General features: G+C 35.0%; 1 protein-coding gene across 1 annotated transcript; it reads right to left on the bottom strand.

Annotated features, from left to right (window-relative positions):
* Positions 1-489: 489 nt before the first annotated feature.
* On the bottom strand, positions 490-22,022 carry LOC133180423 (uncharacterized). The gene is made up of 6 exons (XM_061314953.1): positions 22,001-22,022; positions 21,754-21,796; positions 21,405-21,586; positions 9,475-9,545; positions 1,029-2,286; positions 490-494 (listed from the first exon to the last, which is right to left on the bottom strand). Exons 1-6 carry the CDS (start codon positions 22,020-22,022, stop codon positions 490-492), a joined length of 1,581 nt encoding a protein of 526 aa, XP_061170937.1.
* Between the last annotated feature and the right edge of the window lie 475 nt (positions 22,023-22,497).

Genomic DNA, 22,497 nt, shown 5'->3' with positions numbered 1-22,497 from the left:
TTTTCACTAATTCCTAATTATCTCCCCTTGAAAGAGGGCATGGCCCTTCATTTGAAGAAATTTGAATCCCCTTTACCCAAGGATGCTTTGTGGCAAGTTTGGTTGAATTTGGCCCAGTGGTTCTTGAGAAGAAGATGAAAATGTGAAAAGTTTACAACAACAACAACAACGACAGACAACGGACAAATTTTGATCAGAAAAGCTCAATTGAGCCTTTGGCTCAGGTGAGCTAAAAAAGATGCAGCTTATTTATGCATAAATGTCTATCTTATATGAGTTATACATATCATTATTTTTTTGGCATTTATTTAATTTCACAGGGAGCATATTGCTTTGCACCTGTTCATAGTACGTCAGGCAGTTGATAGACAAATAGTTGTCCGCACAATATCTTGAAACGATTTGCTTGTCAGACATCAAACTTGATAATTTAACTTGTACCCCCTAAGAAAATGACACCCTCTGCTTTTGAGTTCACAAGGTCAAAGGTCATGCTACAAATGACATGAGAAAATATCTTAAGAATTCTTTGCCTGACAGACATCATTCTTGGTACTATGGTCTCCCTAAAAGAGTATGTGACCCCTTTTGATATAAGATCACAAACTGAAATGGTTTAATTTTTCATCACTCGATATTTTGAGAACCATTTGTTTGACAGATATCAAACTTGGTTCACTGCTTCGCTCTTAGGAGTAGATGATCCCTGTAGATTCTAATGCCACAAGCTCAAGTGTCAGACTACTCAAGACATATTGGAAGATATTGTCAGTTTAGTGACCTTTACATACATAAAATTTGGTACAGTCATGCCCTCTAAGAAGGAAATTACCCCCATCATATTGAAATCTGACATACATCACACAGTATTTGCCCCCTAATGAGTAAGTAACCATTTTTTCACAATCAACACAGACATTCTTAATTCTAAGGGGTTTTTTTTCTTTTTAATATTGCAAAACAAGGCATATATGTTTCTCAAACACTTCTTATTACAGTTATGTACAAAAACAAATTACATGTTGTACCTGCACTTATAGCTGGAATTGCCACTGACTTCATTTGCAATTCATCTGCCTTAATCAATACAGACAATACTGCTTGCTTCAAAATACTGCTTTGAAAATCCAGTCCACTGGTTCCTGCACTCCAAACTGGGCCCAGCACATGAATAACATGCTTGTATGATAAACTGCCTGCACTTGTCACACAACATTGACTCTCTTTTAAATATCCACCAGAGAGTTTGGAAACACAATTTTCACAATCCTCTTGATACTCTCTTCCAGCTTTGTCTGCAATTGCTTTTGCAATTCCTGATTTATTTTCTAAATAACAAGTTGCAGAACTTACAATGCAATCTACATCAAGTCCTATAATACTTCCTGTATAGAACTTTACTTTCAAGCCATTTGTGGTGAAAGTAAGTACTTGTTCATTTTTTTCTTCTTTGACATGCTTTGAAGTGGGTTTTTGAAATGTTTTGACCGCAGTCAGACCTTTTTCAACACTCTCTCTAGAAAAGCCAAATAATGTTAACTTCAAATTTGCATCATCATGATGAAAGCAAAAACCTAATTTCTCATTCAATTTGTTTTTTTGAAGATCTTGCAATGCAGCATGATATTCCTCTTGCTTCTCAAAAACTACAGATTTTTCTGTCATTTCTGTTTCCATCATATAAATTTGGGAACTTATATCCTTCACAAATGAACTACTTCCACGTAATACCAATTTATTGTCTTCATATCCCATGTATTCATCATCGTGACCTGATTGTGTTTGAAATTCAGGAAAAACTCTGAGAAATTTTAAGTACTTGCTTTCAGACATAGATATTGTTTTTGTTAATACATTTTGCTGTTGTTTCAAAGAAGGGTTTTTATCCTTTTCTTTAACTTCTTCTGGTACTTTTTTGTCAGGTTTATTCATATCTGCTTTATTCTGAGGTTTGTTTGAATAATCAGTGCTGTTCTGGTCTTCATTATCGTCATTCTGTAATGGTGACTTGGTTTTCTTTTGCTGTAAATGGGAAGCACTTTCAGACACAAAAGATTTTGCGGCAGAAGATTCCAACTTTGCTCCTCTCAGTATCTTACACTCCTCCTTAAGGAATTTGTGTGCCAAGTCAATTTGTGTTAAACATCCAGATAAAACCCACTTTCCATTTTCCATCATTTGCACTTTTGCACCACTTCTGCTCATGAGTCCTTGATACAATTTTTCTTTATCATCAAAGAGGTCAAGAAATTTTTCGGAAAGATATGCTTGGACATTAGACACAGCCTTTGGAAAGAAAAGAAAATAAATTATCCAAGCACACTTTAAATATTCACTTAAACTAGAACTATTCAAAATGGACAAATACCCCCCACCGGATTTTTCAGAGAAGGTGCCAATCACTAATACTAGTATTTGATGGATCTAAGAGGTGTTCACAACTTGTTTAAATTTTATTGGTAATTGCTCATTATATTTTTAATGAATGAAACTAAGGCACATCCTAAAAAACATCAATACTAATAATAACTTTTTTTTTTATAACTTATTTTGAAAAAATTAATAATTTTTCAAGCATTTATCTGTTGGAAAGTATGGATGCATTATTTTCCATTTTTTCTACAGTGAGTGTAGGTTAGGATCATGACACACCCTCAGGTCATAAGCAATCTTTGTGTGGAGTGGAAACTCCATACATCCCAACATTATTTTCAATAAGAGAGATACATGTACGAATTGGGCAAATATTTTGAGCTTTTTCCGTCAGTGACCTTGAACTTGCACAAATGTCCTTTGGTCAAGGTCAAGACACACCCTCGGGTTATAAGCAATCTTTGTGTAAAATGGAAACTCACCAAGTTTATCCATAAGAAAGATATGGACCAGACACAAATATCAACTTTTTCTTTCAGTGACCTTGAACATGCCCAAATGACCTTGGGTCAAGATCATGACACATCCTCACGTCATGAACAATCTGGAAACTCACTAAGATTATCCAGAAGAAAGATATGTATTGAATACAAATTATAACCTTGTTATATCAGTGACCTTGAACTTGCCCAAGTGACCTTGGGCCAAGATCATGACATACCCTCAGGCCATAAGCAATCTTTGTGTAAAATGGGAACTTATTATCATTACTTTTGGAGTTTTAGTTCTACGCTCTTCTTAAATATTTGGGATGGACCTTTAATACTTTTGCTACAACCAGCGTATTGGTCTGTTCTGATGAAATTTCAGAAACAAGCATTGAAAAATCTATATGATCATGATAGTTTAATTAATAAACTTTTCAAAACTTACAAATTTTGTTATTTGCTTACATATGGTAAAAAATTTAAGTTGAAAAGTGCCGAAATTCTCAGAACAAGAGGCCCAAGGGCCTTAACGGTCACCTGAGTATAACACAACAATTTAGAGGATCCACAGAGTATAAAATGAACTGAAAGGTGGTGAAGCTTTGTTGCCCAAAAGCAAGAAAAATAGGGTGATCAGGAAAATAACAAAATAATTAATCTAGTATTCATTGACAGTTTATAAATTAGGTTCTAATCTGTTCCCTATTTATCACTATACAGTATATTTAAACAAGAGGCCCATGGGCCACATTGCTCACCTGAGCACATTGGCTTGGCAAAAGCACAAATCAGTTCAGTATTAAAAAGATTCCCAGGGGGGGGGGGGGATTTAAAACTACCTTCCATGTCAATATAACAAATGGCTTTGTTGTACTTGAGATTTAAAAAAAAATTCCCATATATTCCTTTTTAAAAATTTGATCCCCCATTGTGGCTCCTCCCTATCCCAGGGGTCATCATTTGAACAAACTTGAATCTACACTACCTGAGGATGCTTCCATATCAATAAGACTAAACATAGCTTTTCTGTCCTTGAGAAGAAATATTTTTTCTATATGTTCTTATGTAAAATTTTTGATCCCACATTGTGGCCCGACCCTATACCCGGGGGTCATCATTTGAACAAACTTGAATCTACACTACCTGAGGATGCTTCCATATCAAAATGACTAATCATGGCTTTGCAGTTCTTCAGAAGAAGATATTTTCCTGTTTATTTCTATTTAAGACTTTGATCCTCCATTGTGGCCCCACCCTATCCCCAGGGATCATGATTTGAAGAAAATAGAATCTACCCAACATGCGGATGCTTCCATATAAATATGACCAATCAGGGCTTTGCTGTTTCTGAGAAGAAGATTTTTAAAGATTTTTCCTATATATTTCTGTGTAAAACTTTGATCCTCCATTGTGGCCCCGCCCTACCCCCGGGGGTCATGATTTGAACAAACTTGAATTTACACTACCTGAGGATGCTTCCACATAAATATGACTCATAATGGCTTTGCTATTCCTGAGAAGAAGATTTATAAAGGTTTTTTCCTAAATATTTCTATGTAAAACTTTGATCCTCCATTGTGGCCCTGCCCTACCCCCGGGGGTCATGATTTGACATGATTTGAACAAAATTGAATCTACACTACCTGAGGATGCTTCCACATGAGTTTCAGCTTTCCTGGCCCTGTGGTTCTTGAGAAGAAGATTATTAAAAGATGCTATTAATTTTTCACTAATTCTTTATTATCTCCCCTTGAAAGAGGGCGTGGCCCTTCATTTGAACAAACTTGAATCCCCTTCACCCACAGATACTCTGTGCCAAGTTTGGTTGAAATTGGCCCAGTAGTTTTGGATAAGAAGATGAAATTGTGAAAAGTTTACGACAACAACAATGCCGCTGCCGCCGACAACAGACAACGGACAAATTTTGATCAGAAAAGCTCACTTGAGCCTTCGGCTCAGGTGAGCTAAAAACTATCAGTGCTTCTGTACTATTTTAATTTCTTGTTGAAATCTCTTACATTGACCTCTCTTGGTCTTTGATGAACATTTAATAAGACAAGTTATTTTTGTTCTATTTTTATTTATCTATTACTTACAAGTCTACCTGATCAGTAAAACTATGAAAATACTTTTTATATTATACAATAAAAATTCTTGCACAATTCTTTTAATCTTTCAAGTACATTGTTTACAGTGATTAATTATTAAAAGTAAATGGCAAAGGGGAATAACTCCTCTCAGTAGAATACAAATTAATAGAGCCCTGGCCAGGACCAGAACACATGACCAAAAGGTTCAACGTTCAAAAATCTGGTAAAAATACCCTTCCTTATTAAAACTTTTAATCTTTTTGCCTCTGATATGCCCAAGTGCAGAGAAAATTTTTTTAAAAAATAATGCATTTTTACTACAGATTCACTATATTGTCTATAGCCCCCCCCCCCCCCCCCCCACCGAGAAACACTAGAGTCTCTCACCCTAGGACCAGAAGTTTGCTCATCATAAGTAATCACTTTGTTTATCTGCCTAACACTAAGGAGCAGACAGGATTATTTAATAGAATTAATGCATTTTCACTATATTATCAGGAGGCCCACCCTTGCACCAGCACATCTTACCCGGGGTCATGCAATTCACTACTCTGGAAGAAGCACTCTTGCTCATCATAACTATATTCTTAGCTTCTTTGCTTTTTAACCAGAAGCAGAAAAGAATATTTTCACAGAAATTTTGCTTTTTCACTATATAATCAATAGAGCCCCCCCCCCCCCCAATCTTTTCACTAGAATCCTTTACCCTCGGGTCATGAAATTCACAATTTTGGAAGAGGGCATCATTGCTTATCATAAGAATGTACTAAGTTTGTTTCAAAAATACCAAGGAGAAGAGAAGATTTTTAAAGCATTAATGCATTTTCACTATATAATAAATTAATAAATAGAGCCCGGCCCTAACATTGGAACCCCTGATCCAGGGGTCATGAAATTCACTATTTTGAATGAGTCACCCTTGCTTATCATAACTATGTATTTAATTTGTTTAAATAATACCCAGGAGTAGAGGAGAAGATTTTCAAAGAAATAATGCACTTTCACTATGTGATCTATATAGCCCCCCCCCCCCCCAAGCACCAGAACCCCTGACCCTGGGGATACATGTATGACTTTCACAATTTTGGAAGAGGGCATCATTGCTTATCATAACAATGTACTTAGTTTGTTTCAAAAATACCCAAGAGCAGAGAAGAAGATTTTTAAAGAATTTATGCATTTTCACTATATAATAAATAGAGCCTGGCCCTAGCACCAGAACCCCTGACCCTGGGGCCATGAATTTCACAATTTTAAGAGACTCACTTGTGCTTATCATAACTATGTATTCAATTTGTTTCAATAATACCCAAGAGTAGAGAAGATTTACAAAGAAATAATGCACTTTCACAATATGATCTATATAGCCTCCCCCCCCCCCCCCCCCCGCACCAGAACCCCTGACCCTGGGGCTATGAATTTCACAATTTTGGTAAAGTCACTCTTGCTTATCATAACTATGTATTTAATTTGTTTCAATATTACACAGGAGTAGAGAAGAAGATTTTCAAAGAATTAATGCATTAAAGCCCCACCATAACTCCAGAACCCCTGACCCTGGGACCACAAGGATCTTTTCTTTAGGATCCTCAAATGAATTGGCTTATATCCTTGTCACCTTTCCTCCCTGATTCAAGTATGAAACTTTGTTTCAAGAGGATGATGATAAGGTCAATGGGCAACAGTGTCTGAAGTCTGAAGTCATATTTAAGTTTAAATTGTAACAGATTTTACTAAAGGAATAATTAAAACAAGAGGCCCAAGGGCCTTAACGGTCACCTGAGTATAATACAACAATTTAGAGGATCCATAGAGTATAAAATGAACTGAAAGGTGAAGCTTTGTTGCCCAAAAGCAAGAAAAATAGAGTGATCAGGATCAAAAAAATAATTAGTCTAGCATTCATTCACAGTTCATAAATTAGGTTCTAATCTGTTCCTCATTTAACACTTTCACCAATACAGTAAATTAACAAAATATCACTGCTTCTGTACCATCTTAATTCCTTGTTGAAATCTCTTACATTGGCCTCTCTTGATCTTTGATGAACATTTAATAAGACAAGTTATTTTTGTCTCATTTTTATTTATCTATTGCTTACAAGTCTACCTGATCATTAAAACTATGAAAGTACTTTTTGTATTATACAATAAAAATTCTTGCATAATTCTCTTATTCTATTAACCTTTCAAGTACATTATTTACAGTGATTAATTATCAAAAGTAAATGGCAAAGGGGAATAACTCCTCTTAGTAGATTACAAATTAATAGTGCCCTAGCTAGGACCAGAACACTTGACTAAATGGTCCAGCTGTTCAAATATCTGGTAAAAATAACCTTCCTTATTAAAACTTTTAATCTTTTTGCCTCTGATATGCCCAGGTGCAGAGAAGATTTTAAAGAAATAATGCATTTTTACTACAGATTCACTATATTATCAATAGAACCCCCCCCCCCCCCCTCCATCGAGAAACATCAGAGCCTCTCACCCTGGGACCAGAAGTTTGCACATCATAAGTAATCACTTTGTTTATCTGCTTAACACTGAGGAGCAGACAGGATTATTTAATAGAAATAATGCATTTTCACTATATTATCAAGAGCCCCACCCTTGCACCAGCACATCTGACCCTGGGGTCATGCAATTCACTACTCTGGAAGAAGCACTCTTGCTCATCATAACTATACACTAGCTTCTTTGCTTTTTAACCAGAAGCAGAAAAGAATGTTTTCAGAAAAAAATTGCTTTTTCACTATATAATCAATAGAACCCCCCCCCCCCTTTTCACCAGAACCCTTGACCCTGGGGCCATGAAATTCACAACTTTGGAAGAGGCATCCTTGCATATCATAACAATGTACTTAGTTTGTTTAAATAATACCCAGGGGCAGAGAAGAAGAGTTTTAAAGAAATAATTCACCTTCACTATAGGATCTATATGGCCCCACCCTAGCACCAGAACCCCTGTCCCTGGGGCCATGAATTTCACAATTTTGGAAGAGGCATCCTTGCTTATCATAACAATGTACTTAATTTGTTTAAATAATACCAAGGAGCAGAGAAGAAGATTTTTAAAGCATTAATGCATTTTCACTATATAATAAATAAAGCCCCACCCTAACACCAGAACCCCTGATCCAGGGGCCATGAAATTCACAATTTTGGAAGAGGCGTCCTTGCTTATCATAACTATGTATTTAATTTGTTTCAATAATACCCAGGAGTAGAGAAGAAGATTTTCAAAGAAATAATGCACTTTCACTATATGATCTATATAGCCCCGCCCTAGCACAAGAACCCCTGACCCTGGGGCCATGAATTTCACAATTTTGGTAGAGTCACTCTTGCTTATCATAACTATGTATTCAATTTGTTTCAATAATACCCAGGAGCTGAGAAGACGATTTTCAAAGAAATAATGCACTTTCACTATATGATCTATATAGCCCCGCCCTAGCACCAGAACCCCCGACCCTGGGGCCATGAATTTCACAATTTTGGTAGAGTCACTCTTGCTTATCATAACTATGTATTTCATTTGTTTCAATAATACCCAGGAGTAGAGAAGAAAATTTTCAAAGAAATAATGCACTTTCACTATATGATCTATATAGCCCCGCCCTAGCACAAGAACCCCTGACCCTGGGGCCATGAATTTCAAAATTTTGGTAGAGTCACTCTTGCTTATCATAACTATGTATTCAATTTGTTTCAATAATACCCAGGAGCTGAGAAGAAGATTTTCAAAGAAATAATGCACTTTCACTATATGATCTATATAGCCCCGCCCTAGCACCAGAACCCCTGACCCTGGGGCCATGAATTTCACAATTTTGGTAGAGTCACTCTTGCTTATCATAACTATGTATTCAATTTGTTTCAATAATACCCAGGAGCTGAGAAGAAGATTTTCAAAGAAATAATGCACTTTCACTATATGATCTATATAGCCCCGCCCTAGCACCAGAACCCCTGACCCTGGGGCCATGAATTTCACAATTTTGGTAGAGTCACTCTTGCTTATCATAACTATTATTCAATTTGTTTCAATAATACCCAGGAGTAGAGAAGAAGATTTTCAAAGAAATAATGCACTTTCACTATATGATCTATATAGCCCCGCCCTAGCACCAGAACCCCTGACCCCGGGGCCATGAATTTCACAATTTAGGTAGAGGGCTCAATGCTTATTACAATCATGTCAACAGTTTGACTGCTTGATGTCCAGGAGTAAAGAAGAAGATTTTTAAAGATTGCATTAATTTTGGTGGTTTTAGCCCCACCCCTCAGGCCCCAGGGGGGCAGGGACCATGAAATTCACAATTTTTGTCCCCCTTCACCCACAGATGCTATGTGCCAAAATTGGTTGAAATTGGTTGAGCGGTTTCAGAGAAGAAGCTGAAAATGTTTAAATGTTAACGCACGACGCACGACGGACGACGCACGATGACGGACAAAAACGGATAGCAATAGGTCACCTGAGTGACTCAGGTGACCTAATAAAAATACCAGCAAACTTACTTGTTCAGCAAGATAATTCAAATCTGCATCAATCCCAAAATCCTTCACATGTGAAAATGCCTGTTCTGCATCTGGAATTAAATTGATTTTTTTTTTAATAATCTAAAAGAAAGTGAAAGCAAGATTCCCTTCATTGCACTAAAAATAATTTTATCATGTAACTACAAAAACACATTTAGGAAGTTTTAATATTTATATAGTGCTAGAAAATGAACCCATACCAGTATAGGCAATGAAAGATACTGGAAGCTAAAACACATGAATTCTAACACAGAAAGAAGGGTTTTCACCTCCAAGTTTCTATTGATCAACTATTGAACAGATGTCATTCATCATTGTTGCCTATGATTCTTGGGAGTTTCACAGAATTCATAAATTAATTTCTGAGACATATGGACAGACTTCCATTGCAATTTTGAATTCTCTTCGTTGCCTAATCTCTAGTGCAATACTATGGTTTAAAAATCTGAATCTACCTCACATGATAGAATAAACTGCATATAAGTTTCACATTTTGTACTCAAAGTTCTTGAGAAAGAGATTTTCCCTATAGATTTCTATGAAAGATATACTGTGAACATCTATGTATGTCAAATTTCCAAGTTGGTACATTTGCCAGTGGTCATTGAATATTTTATGAATAAATATTTGCAATTTTAAAAGAGAAGCATATTCAATGGATAATGTCCCCTGCTTTCAGTGTCTTGCTTATTCAAGGCACATCATAACTTCTTGTCTGTATGTCCTATCTTGTCTGTCCATCATGTAAAAAAAGATCATTAAAACTATGAAGGTACTTTCTGTATTATTCAATAAAATTTTTTGCATGTAATTCTCTTTTTCTATTAACTTTCAAATACATTATTTACAGTGACTAATTATCAAAAGTGAATGGCAAAGGGGAATAACTTCTCTCAGTTGAATACAAATTAATAGAGCCCTGGCCAGGACCAGAACACTTGACCAAATGGCCTTGATGTTCAAAAATCTGGTAAAAATATCCTTGCTTATCAAAATTTTAATTCTGTTTGCCTTCGATATGCCATGGAGCAGAGAAGATTTTCAAAGAAATAATGCATTTTCACTAGATTTAACACACCCTTATCCTAACACTAAAACCCATGTCCCAGGGTCATGAAATTCATAAATTTGGTAGAGGTACACTCTTTATCATAACTCTGCACTTTGTATAAGATTTTCAAAGAATTAACACATTTAACACATAACACGTCAAAGAATTAACACATATCCCCCTTGCTTGTTATAACCATGCACTTGGTTTGTTTAAATAATACCCAGGAGAAGAGAAGTAGATTTTCAAAGGAATTTTGCACTTTCACTATATGATCTATATAGCCCCGTCCTTGCACAAGAACTCCTTACCCTGGGGCCATGAATTTCACAATTTTGGTAGAGGGCCTAGTGTTTATTACAATCATGTCAACAGTTTGACTGCTTGATGTACACAAGTAAAGAAGATTTTTAAAGATTGCATCAATTTTGGAGGTTTTAGCCCCACCCCTGGGGCCCCAGGGGGGGCAGGGATCATGAAATTCACAATTTTTGTGTTATGAAAAATTTTTAAATGTTTTTCTATTTTTTGTATTCTGGCAACATGGTTTGTTGAAATCAAATACTGATAATGGAAACTATGCAAGTTAGTCTAGTCTACTTACATACCAAGTAGTGCTGAAATTGGACCAAATCTGTAGGAGGAGAAGCATGTTGAAAAATTTTTACAGACAGACGTACAACCAACCACAGACAGATGGATGGCAGACACCATACTAATGCATATTAAGCTCTTCTGATTTCTGACCAGTAGAGCTAACAAGAGGCCCAGGGGCAACATCACTCACCTGAGCACTGTGGCTAGGAAAAAAGCAAAAATCAGTTTAGTATTGCAATGCTTAAATGCATAAGTGGTCCCGACCCACCCCTAAAAAGGAGGGGGGTATGATTTGAACAAACTTCAATCTACACTAATTAAGGATGCTTACATATTTTTTTGACTAACTTTGACTTTTTTCCTACAAGTTTAAACTTTCATTGTGGCTCCTACCTACCCCTGAGGGTCATGATTTGATCAAACTTGAATCTACACTATCTGAGGATGCTTCCATATAAATATGACCAATCATGGTTTTGTTGTTCTTCAGAATAAGATTTTAAAATATTTTCCCTATATATTCTTATGTAAAACTTTGATCACCCATTGTGACCCCACCCTACCCCCAGGGGTCATGATTTGAACAAACTTTAATCTACACAGTACATGAGGATGCTTCCATATAAATATGACCAATCATGGCTTTGTTGTTCTTGAGAAGAAGGTTTTTAAAGATTTTCCCTATGTATTCCTATGTAACACCTTCATCGTCCATTGTGGTCCTATCCTACCCCCAGGGTTCATGATTTGAACAAATTTGAATCTACACCACCTGAGAATGCTTCCATATAAATATGACCAATCATAACTTTCCTGTTCTTGAGAAGAAGATTTTAAAGATTTTCCCTAAGTATTCTTATGTGAAACTTTGATCGCGTACTGTGGCCCCACCCTACCCCTGGGGGTCATGATTTGAAGAAACTTGAATCTACACTACCTGAGGATGCTTCCACATCAGTTTCATATTTTCTAACACAGTGGTTCTTGAGAAGAAGATTTTTGAAAGATGCCATAAATTCTTCATGAATTTTCAATTATCTCCCCTTGGAAGAAGTTGTGGCCCTTCATTTGAATAACCTTGAATCCCCTTCAACCAAGGATACTCTGTGCCAAGTTTGGTTGAAATTGGCCCAGTAGTTCTGGAGAAGAAGATGAAAATATGAAAAGTTTACGACAACAACACCAACGACAACGACAGACAATGGACAAATTTTGATCAGAAAAGCTCACTTGAGCCTTTGGCTCAGGTGAGTTAAATATGATAGATCTTTCTTAAGGTGTGATCATCGGTATTAATGTACATAATAAATATGAAAGGCCTATCTTTTTTGATTCAAAAGTTATCACCAGTGTTTACTTAAAAATTTTGATATTAAGTACACTCCTTAAGGTCTTGTCACAAGTAATGCACATGTCAAAGATATCACATCCAATTTTTCCTCATTCAAAATTTATGACCAAGGTTCAAGTTTTTTGCAAAAAACTGATGGATGAATGAGATTTAATGCCCCCAGCTTTCATGAAAGTGGGGATCTTCATTAATATTATTCTAAGTCTTTCATTTTACTCTATTAACAATGAAAATTATTCATGACAATTGTATTCAAAATTTCCTAATAATTTTCAATGATTTACAATTTTACCTTTACTGTATAGGGCGAAAATAACTCACTGTGTAAATATTCGCTATATTCATGTTGTTAATAAATCTGTGAATTCAAGAAACAGTGAATAAGTTTTAAAAAAACTTTTTTTTTTCTTTTAGAAATTTGAGTTTACCCGGTAGATACGTACAGTACTTAGTTGTTCAGTAATTATGAGTGGTACTTGTCATTCAGTTATTTTATTATCACACTTTACTTAAAGCTGACATGAATTCTTAAAAATGCAACATTTGCATCAATGTACGACTTGTTTCATACCAACTATTCCGCCATATTTCTTTCAGATACCTTGTCTTATTGTAACGATATATACCCCAGTGCCCTCGTTACACTTGAGTGAATTTTTGGTTTGGCTATCGACGCGTGCACATCTCTGATAGTAAAGTATTTGGGAATACATGAATTAATGGAAACATTTTAAAACCAGAACAGATAATAACAGTCATAACGATAATTATGAATAATTATCGTTTTGAATAACATAAATGCAAGTTTGGAAGAAAAAAACAAATTTGCGCGTGTTTTTTAAACGCATACCAATATATGCACAATAAACTTGAAATAATACACAGTAAAACTCGTACAAACAATTTGCAATAATCTATCGTAAGAATGGAACAAACCACCACTCCACCAGCGTATTTCCTATGCATGTCCCTATGCATTCAAATACAATTGATGCATATCGAGAGAACACGTCGAACACTGTAAACTTATTCATACCTGGAAATAGACCACTGTACCCGTTCGAAGATGTGCACATGCCGAATAATTTACACCTTGTATTCCTTTTATTGAAATATGCATCACAAAAAAGTAATAAACTCCATAAATACTCAAGAGTAAACACGTTGTCACTTCATCGTACAGCCTAGCACTCGAATACGCTTAGTCCGTGCTGATCAGATTTTGGTCAGGGAAAATATCAATAGTGAAAAAGGGAATTAGTATTTGCGCGACTGGGTAAAAAAATAAGAAATCACTAAAAAAAAAAGTCTGATTGCTGATTATCTAAAAACTAGACTAAGTAATTTGGTGTTAAAAAAAAAATGATTTAGAACACGACATGAGAGCATTTAACCAGAACACTAATTAACAAATATACACATACGTGGAGCGAGGGGTGGGGATACTCCCTTTTCTCAGAGTGTCTTTCAGGCACGTAGCATCTAAGAAATAATTGACACTTTACCTGAAAAATCTTTGACACGCAAAACAAAAAATTAATAATAAAAATTATAATAAGAATAAAAAAAAATTAAAAAAAATATATGAAATATAAAAAAAAAATCTCCAAAATCCTATTTTTTGGCGGGGATGGGGGGGGGGGGCAACTTTTTCGAGAATTTGACTATAGTGCAACAAAATGTGGAGGAGATCAGCCTTTGGGTGTGTATTTCATACTAAACAGTATAACATTATGCTCGGAAAAAAGGGAGGAATCCCACACCCACGCGTTCAACAGGGATTTTTTTTTACTTTAAGACTGGCTCCCCCCCCCCCCCCCCAACTCTAATCCAACATTACTGTACACTGTACTCAAATATTTTTCTGCCAAAAATGATAGTATGAATGGAATCTGACCCTCCCCTGACTACGGATTTTTTTTGAATGCCTGTTTTCCTTCTTCACTTCCCCCAATTTTTAAGTGCCTAAAGTTTTTCTTTTGCTTGTTAATCATTTTACTGCTCCCGATCCCCCTCGCATACACACATTTTGAGAAACGCTATGTGCCTGTTTTATATGCATGTATAGAAAGTCTTTCCAGATTGGAGAGTTTCCGCAGGTAGTCTAGAATTTGGTACCCATTCAATCTCTTGTATTTTGAAAAAAAAATCTTAAAAGATAGTTTAAGGATTATTTAAAAACCTAAACCGCAAGGTTATGGATAAATATTTTTTGCATTTTCAATAAAAGAATACTCTCTCTCTCTCTCTCTCTCATGTGTAAGCTTCCATACATGTAAGAGTAATAATGCATATAAAATCCGATGTAATAAAAATCTTGGGAAATGATATAGTTTTTATAAGTGCAGATCAAGGAATTTTTCTGGGGCAGGGTGGATCAAACCTGCTGAAAAAATTGCCTCCTTTTTTTGACAAGCCAAAAAAAAAAGGAAAAGAAAAGAAGAAAAAAAACCCTACACACCCAAACGAAAAGGGACCAAAACAATTGTGAAAACTATATTTCAAGGGAATGGAAACATGTGGACCCTTCTCATGCACTTCCCAGAGGAAACAAATTCAGCTTTTTGTTTCTTTATACCTCCGAAGAGCACAGAGGGTTCCTACCAGAAATTTTTTAGACAAGAAAAAAAATAGCCAATATCAAAATAAAAAAAAACTTTTGTGTGTGTGTGTGTGGGGGGGGGGGGGGGGGGGACACTATTAGGGGAACAATGTTTTCCTATTCTATAAACTTTGACTATTAATTATATATAATAATTAAAGAAACAATACACTTGCACGCAATCATATTTTAATCATTCAGTCACATCACAAAATTTCTTTAAATATCTAAAACATGTAAATATGTGTAGTTGGTAAAAAAAAAAAAACTTATGTAATGTAATAAATAGTACTTTTGCATCGCCTCGTGATATCTTTGGCAATGCGCGCGAGGATTGTTGAATCACACCACTTCACATTTGGGTACATGGTAGAACTATTTCAATTATCAATATTACTTTCACATATACTAATAGTGTAATACTTACTCAACTTCAATATATACAAAACATGTACTGTAGATTATTTTATATACACATAATTATGTCTGTGCTTGTTGGTAATTGTATCAATCGTGCTTGTAATTTGTGACATCTAAAAGAGCCCTGATTTGAAAATGTCTTTAGAAACAAATTGTTCAGTGTGTGTAAATTTAAGATATATCAGTTTATATCTAAAATAGTTGAGGCCAGTTCATTGGGAGTATTTAAATATATTTGATCAAGGAAAATCCTACCTTTTTCCGACATTTGTTTAACATAAATTGAAAAATGAATTCTACATATTCCACCCCCCCCCCTTTCATTTTCTTTAAAAGATGTAAGATCCGTAACAAGAATGTATGTTTATGTAATAAATTTGACGTAATGAAGCCACATTCATGAACATATTTACTACATGTACCGACAACACTTAGTTCGATTTCTGAAACGTATTATTTGCGTGACTATATTGTCTAATCAGGCAAATACCAGTGTTATTTCCACCTTCAATATTTTCCCTGACTAAAAATGCTGATCGACAGGGACCACGTGTGTTCAAGTGCTAGTGACAATTTGTTTACCGTTGAGTTACAAATGGAGTTATTTCTTCTGTGATGCATATTTCAATAAAAGGAAAATAGTAAGTAATTCTTTTGACATGTGCACATCCCTGTAGCAATAGCTGTATTTCAGGCAGATGAGTATAAAGCGTTCGACACGTTTTCTCGGCATGCATACATGTACATGTATTACTTCAATGCGTAAGTTGCATAGTATGTGCTTATACCGTGTAGCATGCATAAAGCTCAACAGTACAGTGGGTTTTTTTTTTTTTGGAAAAAAAATGCATGTGGTAGCTTCTTTATTGTTCAAATATATATGTAATGTATATCAAACATGCATTTGCCGTTTTGATTTTTATGCATTGCATCAAAATTATTCAAAATTTATAAACTCCTTTCCAGTTTTCAGTAAAATTCCTAGTTTTGGTAGGATTTTTAGATTTATTGCATGTTTCAAAACTGCTTTATCGGAGATGTGTACAGGCCTACATGTTTTCGGTCAGTTCATGACGTGTTCCAAAACTTTGCTATCGGAGATGTGTACATGCCGACAGCCAGGCTAGAAAATCACTCAAGTGTAAAAAAGGCATCAGGGTTTATATAGCCGGTAAAATAAGTAAGCGAATCTGAAAGAAATATGGCGGAAAAGGGAGTACGGGAATGAAATAAGTCGTACAAGGATGAAAATATCACATATTTAAGAGTTCATGTCAGCTTTAAATTCAAGTCAGCAGATAATAACCTGTATTTTTTGTTAAAAAGCTGCTTTAATAGCCAACACTACATGTTTGATAAATCAAAACACATGGGTCGTGGGGTTTGATTACCGATGCGTAACTAACATAACCACTTGTATTTGCTACCTGATCATGCATATTAGTTTTTATCAATACAGGTAAACTTCGTTATCTCGACATTGACGGGACCATCGGAAAATGTCGAGATATCTGAGGTGTCGAGATATCAGAGTTGAGACTTGACGTCCAAGATTTCACTGCATAGCAAAACAGACAAGCTTATTATATATGTACAAGACTTCGATATAGACTGAAGCTCAACATATTTCAGAATTCTTTCTATTTTTATTAAAAATCTAAGAAGTTATTTTAAAAATCTTGTTTATAAAACGTGTTCTTTATTGAAATCTTTCTAAATTCACAAAATTACAGCATTCGCATGTAACTTGCCTTTTTGTCAGAACAGGATATGAAATGTGCTCTATAAACTTCGAACCGCATAAATATACATCCGATACATGGAAAAAATTAAATGCGGATTATTTATTTTCTTATTTCATTCCGGAATAATGTACATTAAAATCATTTTTTAAAAGAGATTTGTGTATCTAAACTAACATAGTGATGTTACAGATGCATGAACTTATTATGACTGATTTTGTCAATCGTGGCGTTAATTGGATTGTTTCCTGTTGCATACATTTTAACTACAAAATATCATTAAAACATCTTTAATTCCTTACTTTGAATTATTCAGTGTGTTTGTTATTCATATTAATTTAGTTAACTTTTTCAAATTTAAAAGTTATGTTAGGTTTCAATATAAATAACCGTCTGTACATTTAGGCAAAATCCTGTCGATTTTTTGATGATATTACCCAAGCTGAACATTAAGCAATTAACTTCTCAGAGATGCCAAGAGGGCTTGGGATTCGCATACAAACACAGTCTATAGAATTAATTAAGCAGCGTGCAGTCAAAACATGGGTGTGAAAGGTGTGAAATTTTGACGACGTTGAGATACCCGGAGTCGTCCGTGCATGAGGAGCGACCCTATCTGACAAACAGTTAGATTCAGTACAGGAGAAAATAGCCGATGTCAACATATACTAGGTAAATTTTGCTCTTGGGACTGGGAATATATGTCGAGGTATCCTGGGTTGTCGACATTACCGAAGTCGTCATATCAGAGTTTTTGCAAATCATTTATACAGTAAATACTGCTGGGATCGCGGAAGGACGTCGACATATCCCAGGTTGTTGACACATCCGATGTCGAGATACCTAAGTTTACCTGTATTTGGGTTTAAAAGAAAATATTCCAATAACTTTCGAAATTGCTGTAGATATGGAAGGATATTATTTCCAGAGCTCCAGATAAGGTGCGTATTTGCAGAAATATGCATTGAATTTTTCAAAATACGCATTAAAAATTAAAACAGGGCGTACAATTACACATTAGCAATCATAAATAAGCATTACACTACGAAAGTACTGCGTACGACGGATTGAATGTTAACTAATTGCGTGAATTGAAGTCAGCTCAGTGTTTGAATTTTTATCAGAAGGAAATTTTGGTTAAACATATTCGGAATAACCTAGGCCGATTTCCAGAAAGATTTGAATATTAAATACTCGTACTTTGTCTGAAAATATCACAGATTTCCATTGTTCATATAACATCCAAATTTTCGTTCTTGACGAGTATACATGTCGACATTGTCAAAATTGCGCAAAAACACGCATGGTGTCTAATTTATTCTTTATCACTGTTTATTAAACAGTTCTTGTATATTTACCATTTTCTGTAGCAATAATATGATCTAAAGTCCGCCGACAACCTTTATTATTTGTATGAAAATAATATTGCTTTTTTGCTTTTCACATGCTTTATGTGCTATAAATAGCGCCTCGCGACCTTTAATGCCAACGGGGTGTAACTCTAAAACTTTTACCTCGATCGATGTCAACAATTTAGATAGCAAAACCTAATATATATTTTTGATTTAAAAAAAAAACAACAATAAACAAACAAAATGAACAAGAATAGATATGGGATACCCCATATCCAAGATATTCGACTTTTAATTTATTCGAATTTTCATTGTGCTCAGATGATTTCTAATAAAAAAAACAAGTATTTACTGACAAAACGTCAGAGATACTCAAGCTGTAGAAAGTCATAATAAAAGTGCCATAAATATCCTAAAACGACAAAATATTTAGGCTACTGAGTTTCAACATCTTTTGTTGAATAAAATATGCATGTACTAGGAAACAAACTGCATGTTCATATATAACGTTAGATGTAGATGCATGTAGTGACTATCACAAAGTCGCTAAAAATAGTTTTAATTTCACATAGAACATAGACTAAATATAATTAATCGTATAATTTTAAAAATGTATTTAACACCTCGTTCATTTTCAGGAATATTCAAACCAAATAGCATGTTACAGGCCTGTAGCAACGTTTTCAAAGTGAAGGGGGGGGGGGCTCCGAAAAAAATCCCGCGTACTATATGGGCCTGTGCTACATGTGTACCATCTAACTTTCCAATGATATAATCTTCTGTAAAAAAAAAATTCAAATCATGTTCTAGCCGTTATGGATTATGAAAGATAGCCCATTTTTTTTAAATAGCAAAACTATAGATCTATCAAGGATAGATTTTAATTTATTTTTTTAATTTTGTGCTATTAAATTACTATCACCCATAGGCAGATGTTAAAGATAGTCAACATGTCACCTTTTAGAACGAATGAACTTGTAATCAATGAACTTGTCCAGAGAGATGCATTGACGGCCGTTGTTAAACGCAAAGGAAAGCGCGAGATCGGTTGCGGCTATGGAGCATCACTGAATATTCCTTCGTCATAGGATTGAATCCGACATTTAACACTTAATATAGATTTTGAATATACAGATGTTTTGAAGATAAACTTAGTATATTTTCGTGTTTTTAAACTGAGTAGATCGATGACCTAGTCTCGTTTTAGATAACTCAGCCCCTCTAGCCCAATTTAGGGCTTGAGTAAAAAACCTGCACTTCTTATGAAACTGGTGTATAGTTCTAAACTTCTTCATTTCCGTAGCAAATACTGATACCCAGTCTACGTGATCTAAGCGTCTCTAGCAAACGGTGCACACACCTGTGCTTGCAAGACCAAATAGCCTAAGTCTACACACGTGCGAAGATCCTTTCAGACGAGCTCGGAACATTACGTTGCTTTGCCGAGAGGTTACGATTGCAGGTGTTTAACCATAATAACCATTCCGTTTTTCATTAAAAGAGAGAAAAAAAAACACACAGTTAATGATTAACATATCCATTCAAAAGAAATTATAAGGCAATGAACGAACAATAATAATGACAGTAATATAACTGGTGAAAAGATTTATCATTATCAATCGAAGTATGACCTATATATTTTCGGGAAAAAGACTGAGGAGGCAGCGAGCGTAGGAATATGAAAACTTTTTATTTGCTTTTCCGGGGAAAAGATGATTTTCTTAAAATCTTTTTACGTTAATTTTGTTTTCTTTAACGTATTAAATATACATCATTATTCTTAACATTTGTTGTAATCTTGTATCTACTGATCATGAATGGAACTATTTTCGTCGGAGCAATTGTGTGAAGAGTACCTGACTTTAGTAATATATCTTGAATAGATAATATGCACTGATCGAATATATTAAAAAACAACGGGGCTGGATATTTTGAGAGGGGCAGGTGGGGATGAGAATCTAAAGATTAATTTTATCTGTCCAAAGGAAGGATATTTTTCTCAGTAACTCTTGCTACGAGCGATATAGGCCTAATCCTAAAAGGAGTTCTGTGTGTCTGTGGAAACTTTGCTTACTGTATGATCTTTCTGGTGAAAAAACGAAATGTTTCTCAGTTATAGCTAAAAGCTGACAATTTTTCCGTGATGTCAGATTAATCCTTCATCTCATTTACATATTTCGCAAAAATCCAGCCATTTTCAATCAAAAGTCAATGCAAAATAAATCAAAATCCAATGTTCAATGCTATTTCAATGCTTTTTTCCCATACAATTTAGCAAGGAGGCACAGTTGATTTCTTTGCAAATCAAAAAACAATGAAAATCCAATGCTCAGAAAACAACTACAAAATAAATCAAAATTCAATCAATTTGATTTTGCTAAGGGTGCATGCTAGATGTATGTTCAGCGCGAGACACTTTTGATTTGGCACCTATGATATACATAAGGAGCATAGGTACGTTTTCATGGACTTTGTAGGTCACCCTTAGCCACAAATTTACAATCCCAGGCATGTTTATTTTGTAAATATACATATTGACCTATTGAATCTACCATATGATAGAAATGTCAATAATCCACAGAACAAGTAAAATTTTGCTTGCATTGATCCCCACAATAAACAGATTTGCAACTGCATCTGACTAACTGAAAATATGCTTATTATAGAGTGTTTTTTGAATATATTTAAAAACATTCATACAGTGAGACCTTCTTACATGAATATATTTACACATAATTTATGCAAATCATTTGCTTATGAGTAAAGCTCCCCATATAAGCAGGGTTTTACATACCTGCTGGAGTTTCAAATACAACCATTGCAACATTTTTTTCTGTAAATGGAAACAAAATAGTCCGTGGTTTAATTCTTTTCAAAATGGGTATCTCCTCCAGTGGTGCCTTAACTGATGGTGACTTGAATGTTACAATTACACAGCATTTCTCTGGTAGATCAGGTTTTGCTGCAGAAGGTGTACTATTAAAAGAAAATAAGATAAAAAATTCAAATATTAGATTAGAATATTTTCATATACATGTACACTGTAAGTGTAATGGCTGTGCAAGTCAGCAGCTGAGTTCTAGTTTATTTAACATGAAAAAATCTGAATGTAAATGCGTAACTTCAAATTTTTCATGTCATACCTTGGCTTCTCATAGACTTCTTTCTTTATGCTCTTTCCCACTTCTGAAATAAATACAAATACTAATTAAGGTAAAAGGAGGAAGAACAACTGAATCTTATATATGCTTTTTCATAACATAAGGCTCATAAGCCTTGACAGTCACCTGAGTAAAGTAGATTTCCAAGCTTATTTTGGACCAACTCAACCTCACCTCTGGACCCACATAATTTTTTTACGCCCCCATAATTGAAGATTCAGGGGTATACGGTTTTTGCCCTGTTCGTCCATCTGTCTGTCTGTTTGTCTGCAAAAAGTTTTAACCTTGCTCACAACTTTTGAGCTATGGTTTTCATATCTCACAAGTTTATTTCTTGTGACAAGACCTTTCTTTAGGTACCAACATATTTGACCTCTTGGCCTTGAAGTTTTACCCACTTTTGCCAAAAAAAAACCCAAATTTTAACCTTGGCAATAACTTTTGAACATTTAAACCTAGGGCTTTCATACTTCACATGTTATTCATTGTGACAAGACCTTTGATTGGGTATAAATATTTTTGACCTATTGACCTTGACCTTAGAGTTTGACCCACTTTTAACTTCAACCTTGACCATAACTTTTAAACAATTAGTATTCAGCTTTCATGCTTGACAAGTGTATTCCTTGTGAAGAGACCTTCCTTTGCATACCAACAATTCTGACTTTTTGACCATGACCTTGGACTTTGACCTACTTTTGACAACTTTAATCTTGGCCATAACTT

Source organism: Saccostrea echinata, unplaced genomic scaffold (assembly GCF_033153115.1).
Source record: "Saccostrea echinata isolate AGI-Se365-2 ecotype Australia unplaced genomic scaffold, CSIRO_AGI_Sech_v1 ptg000006l, whole genome shotgun sequence".
In the NCBI taxonomy this organism is placed as follows: domain Eukaryota; kingdom Metazoa; phylum Mollusca; class Bivalvia; order Ostreida; family Ostreidae; genus Saccostrea; species Saccostrea echinata.
Note: the sequence above shows the minus strand (reverse complement) of the source record. Positions and strands in the feature narration are given on the sequence as shown.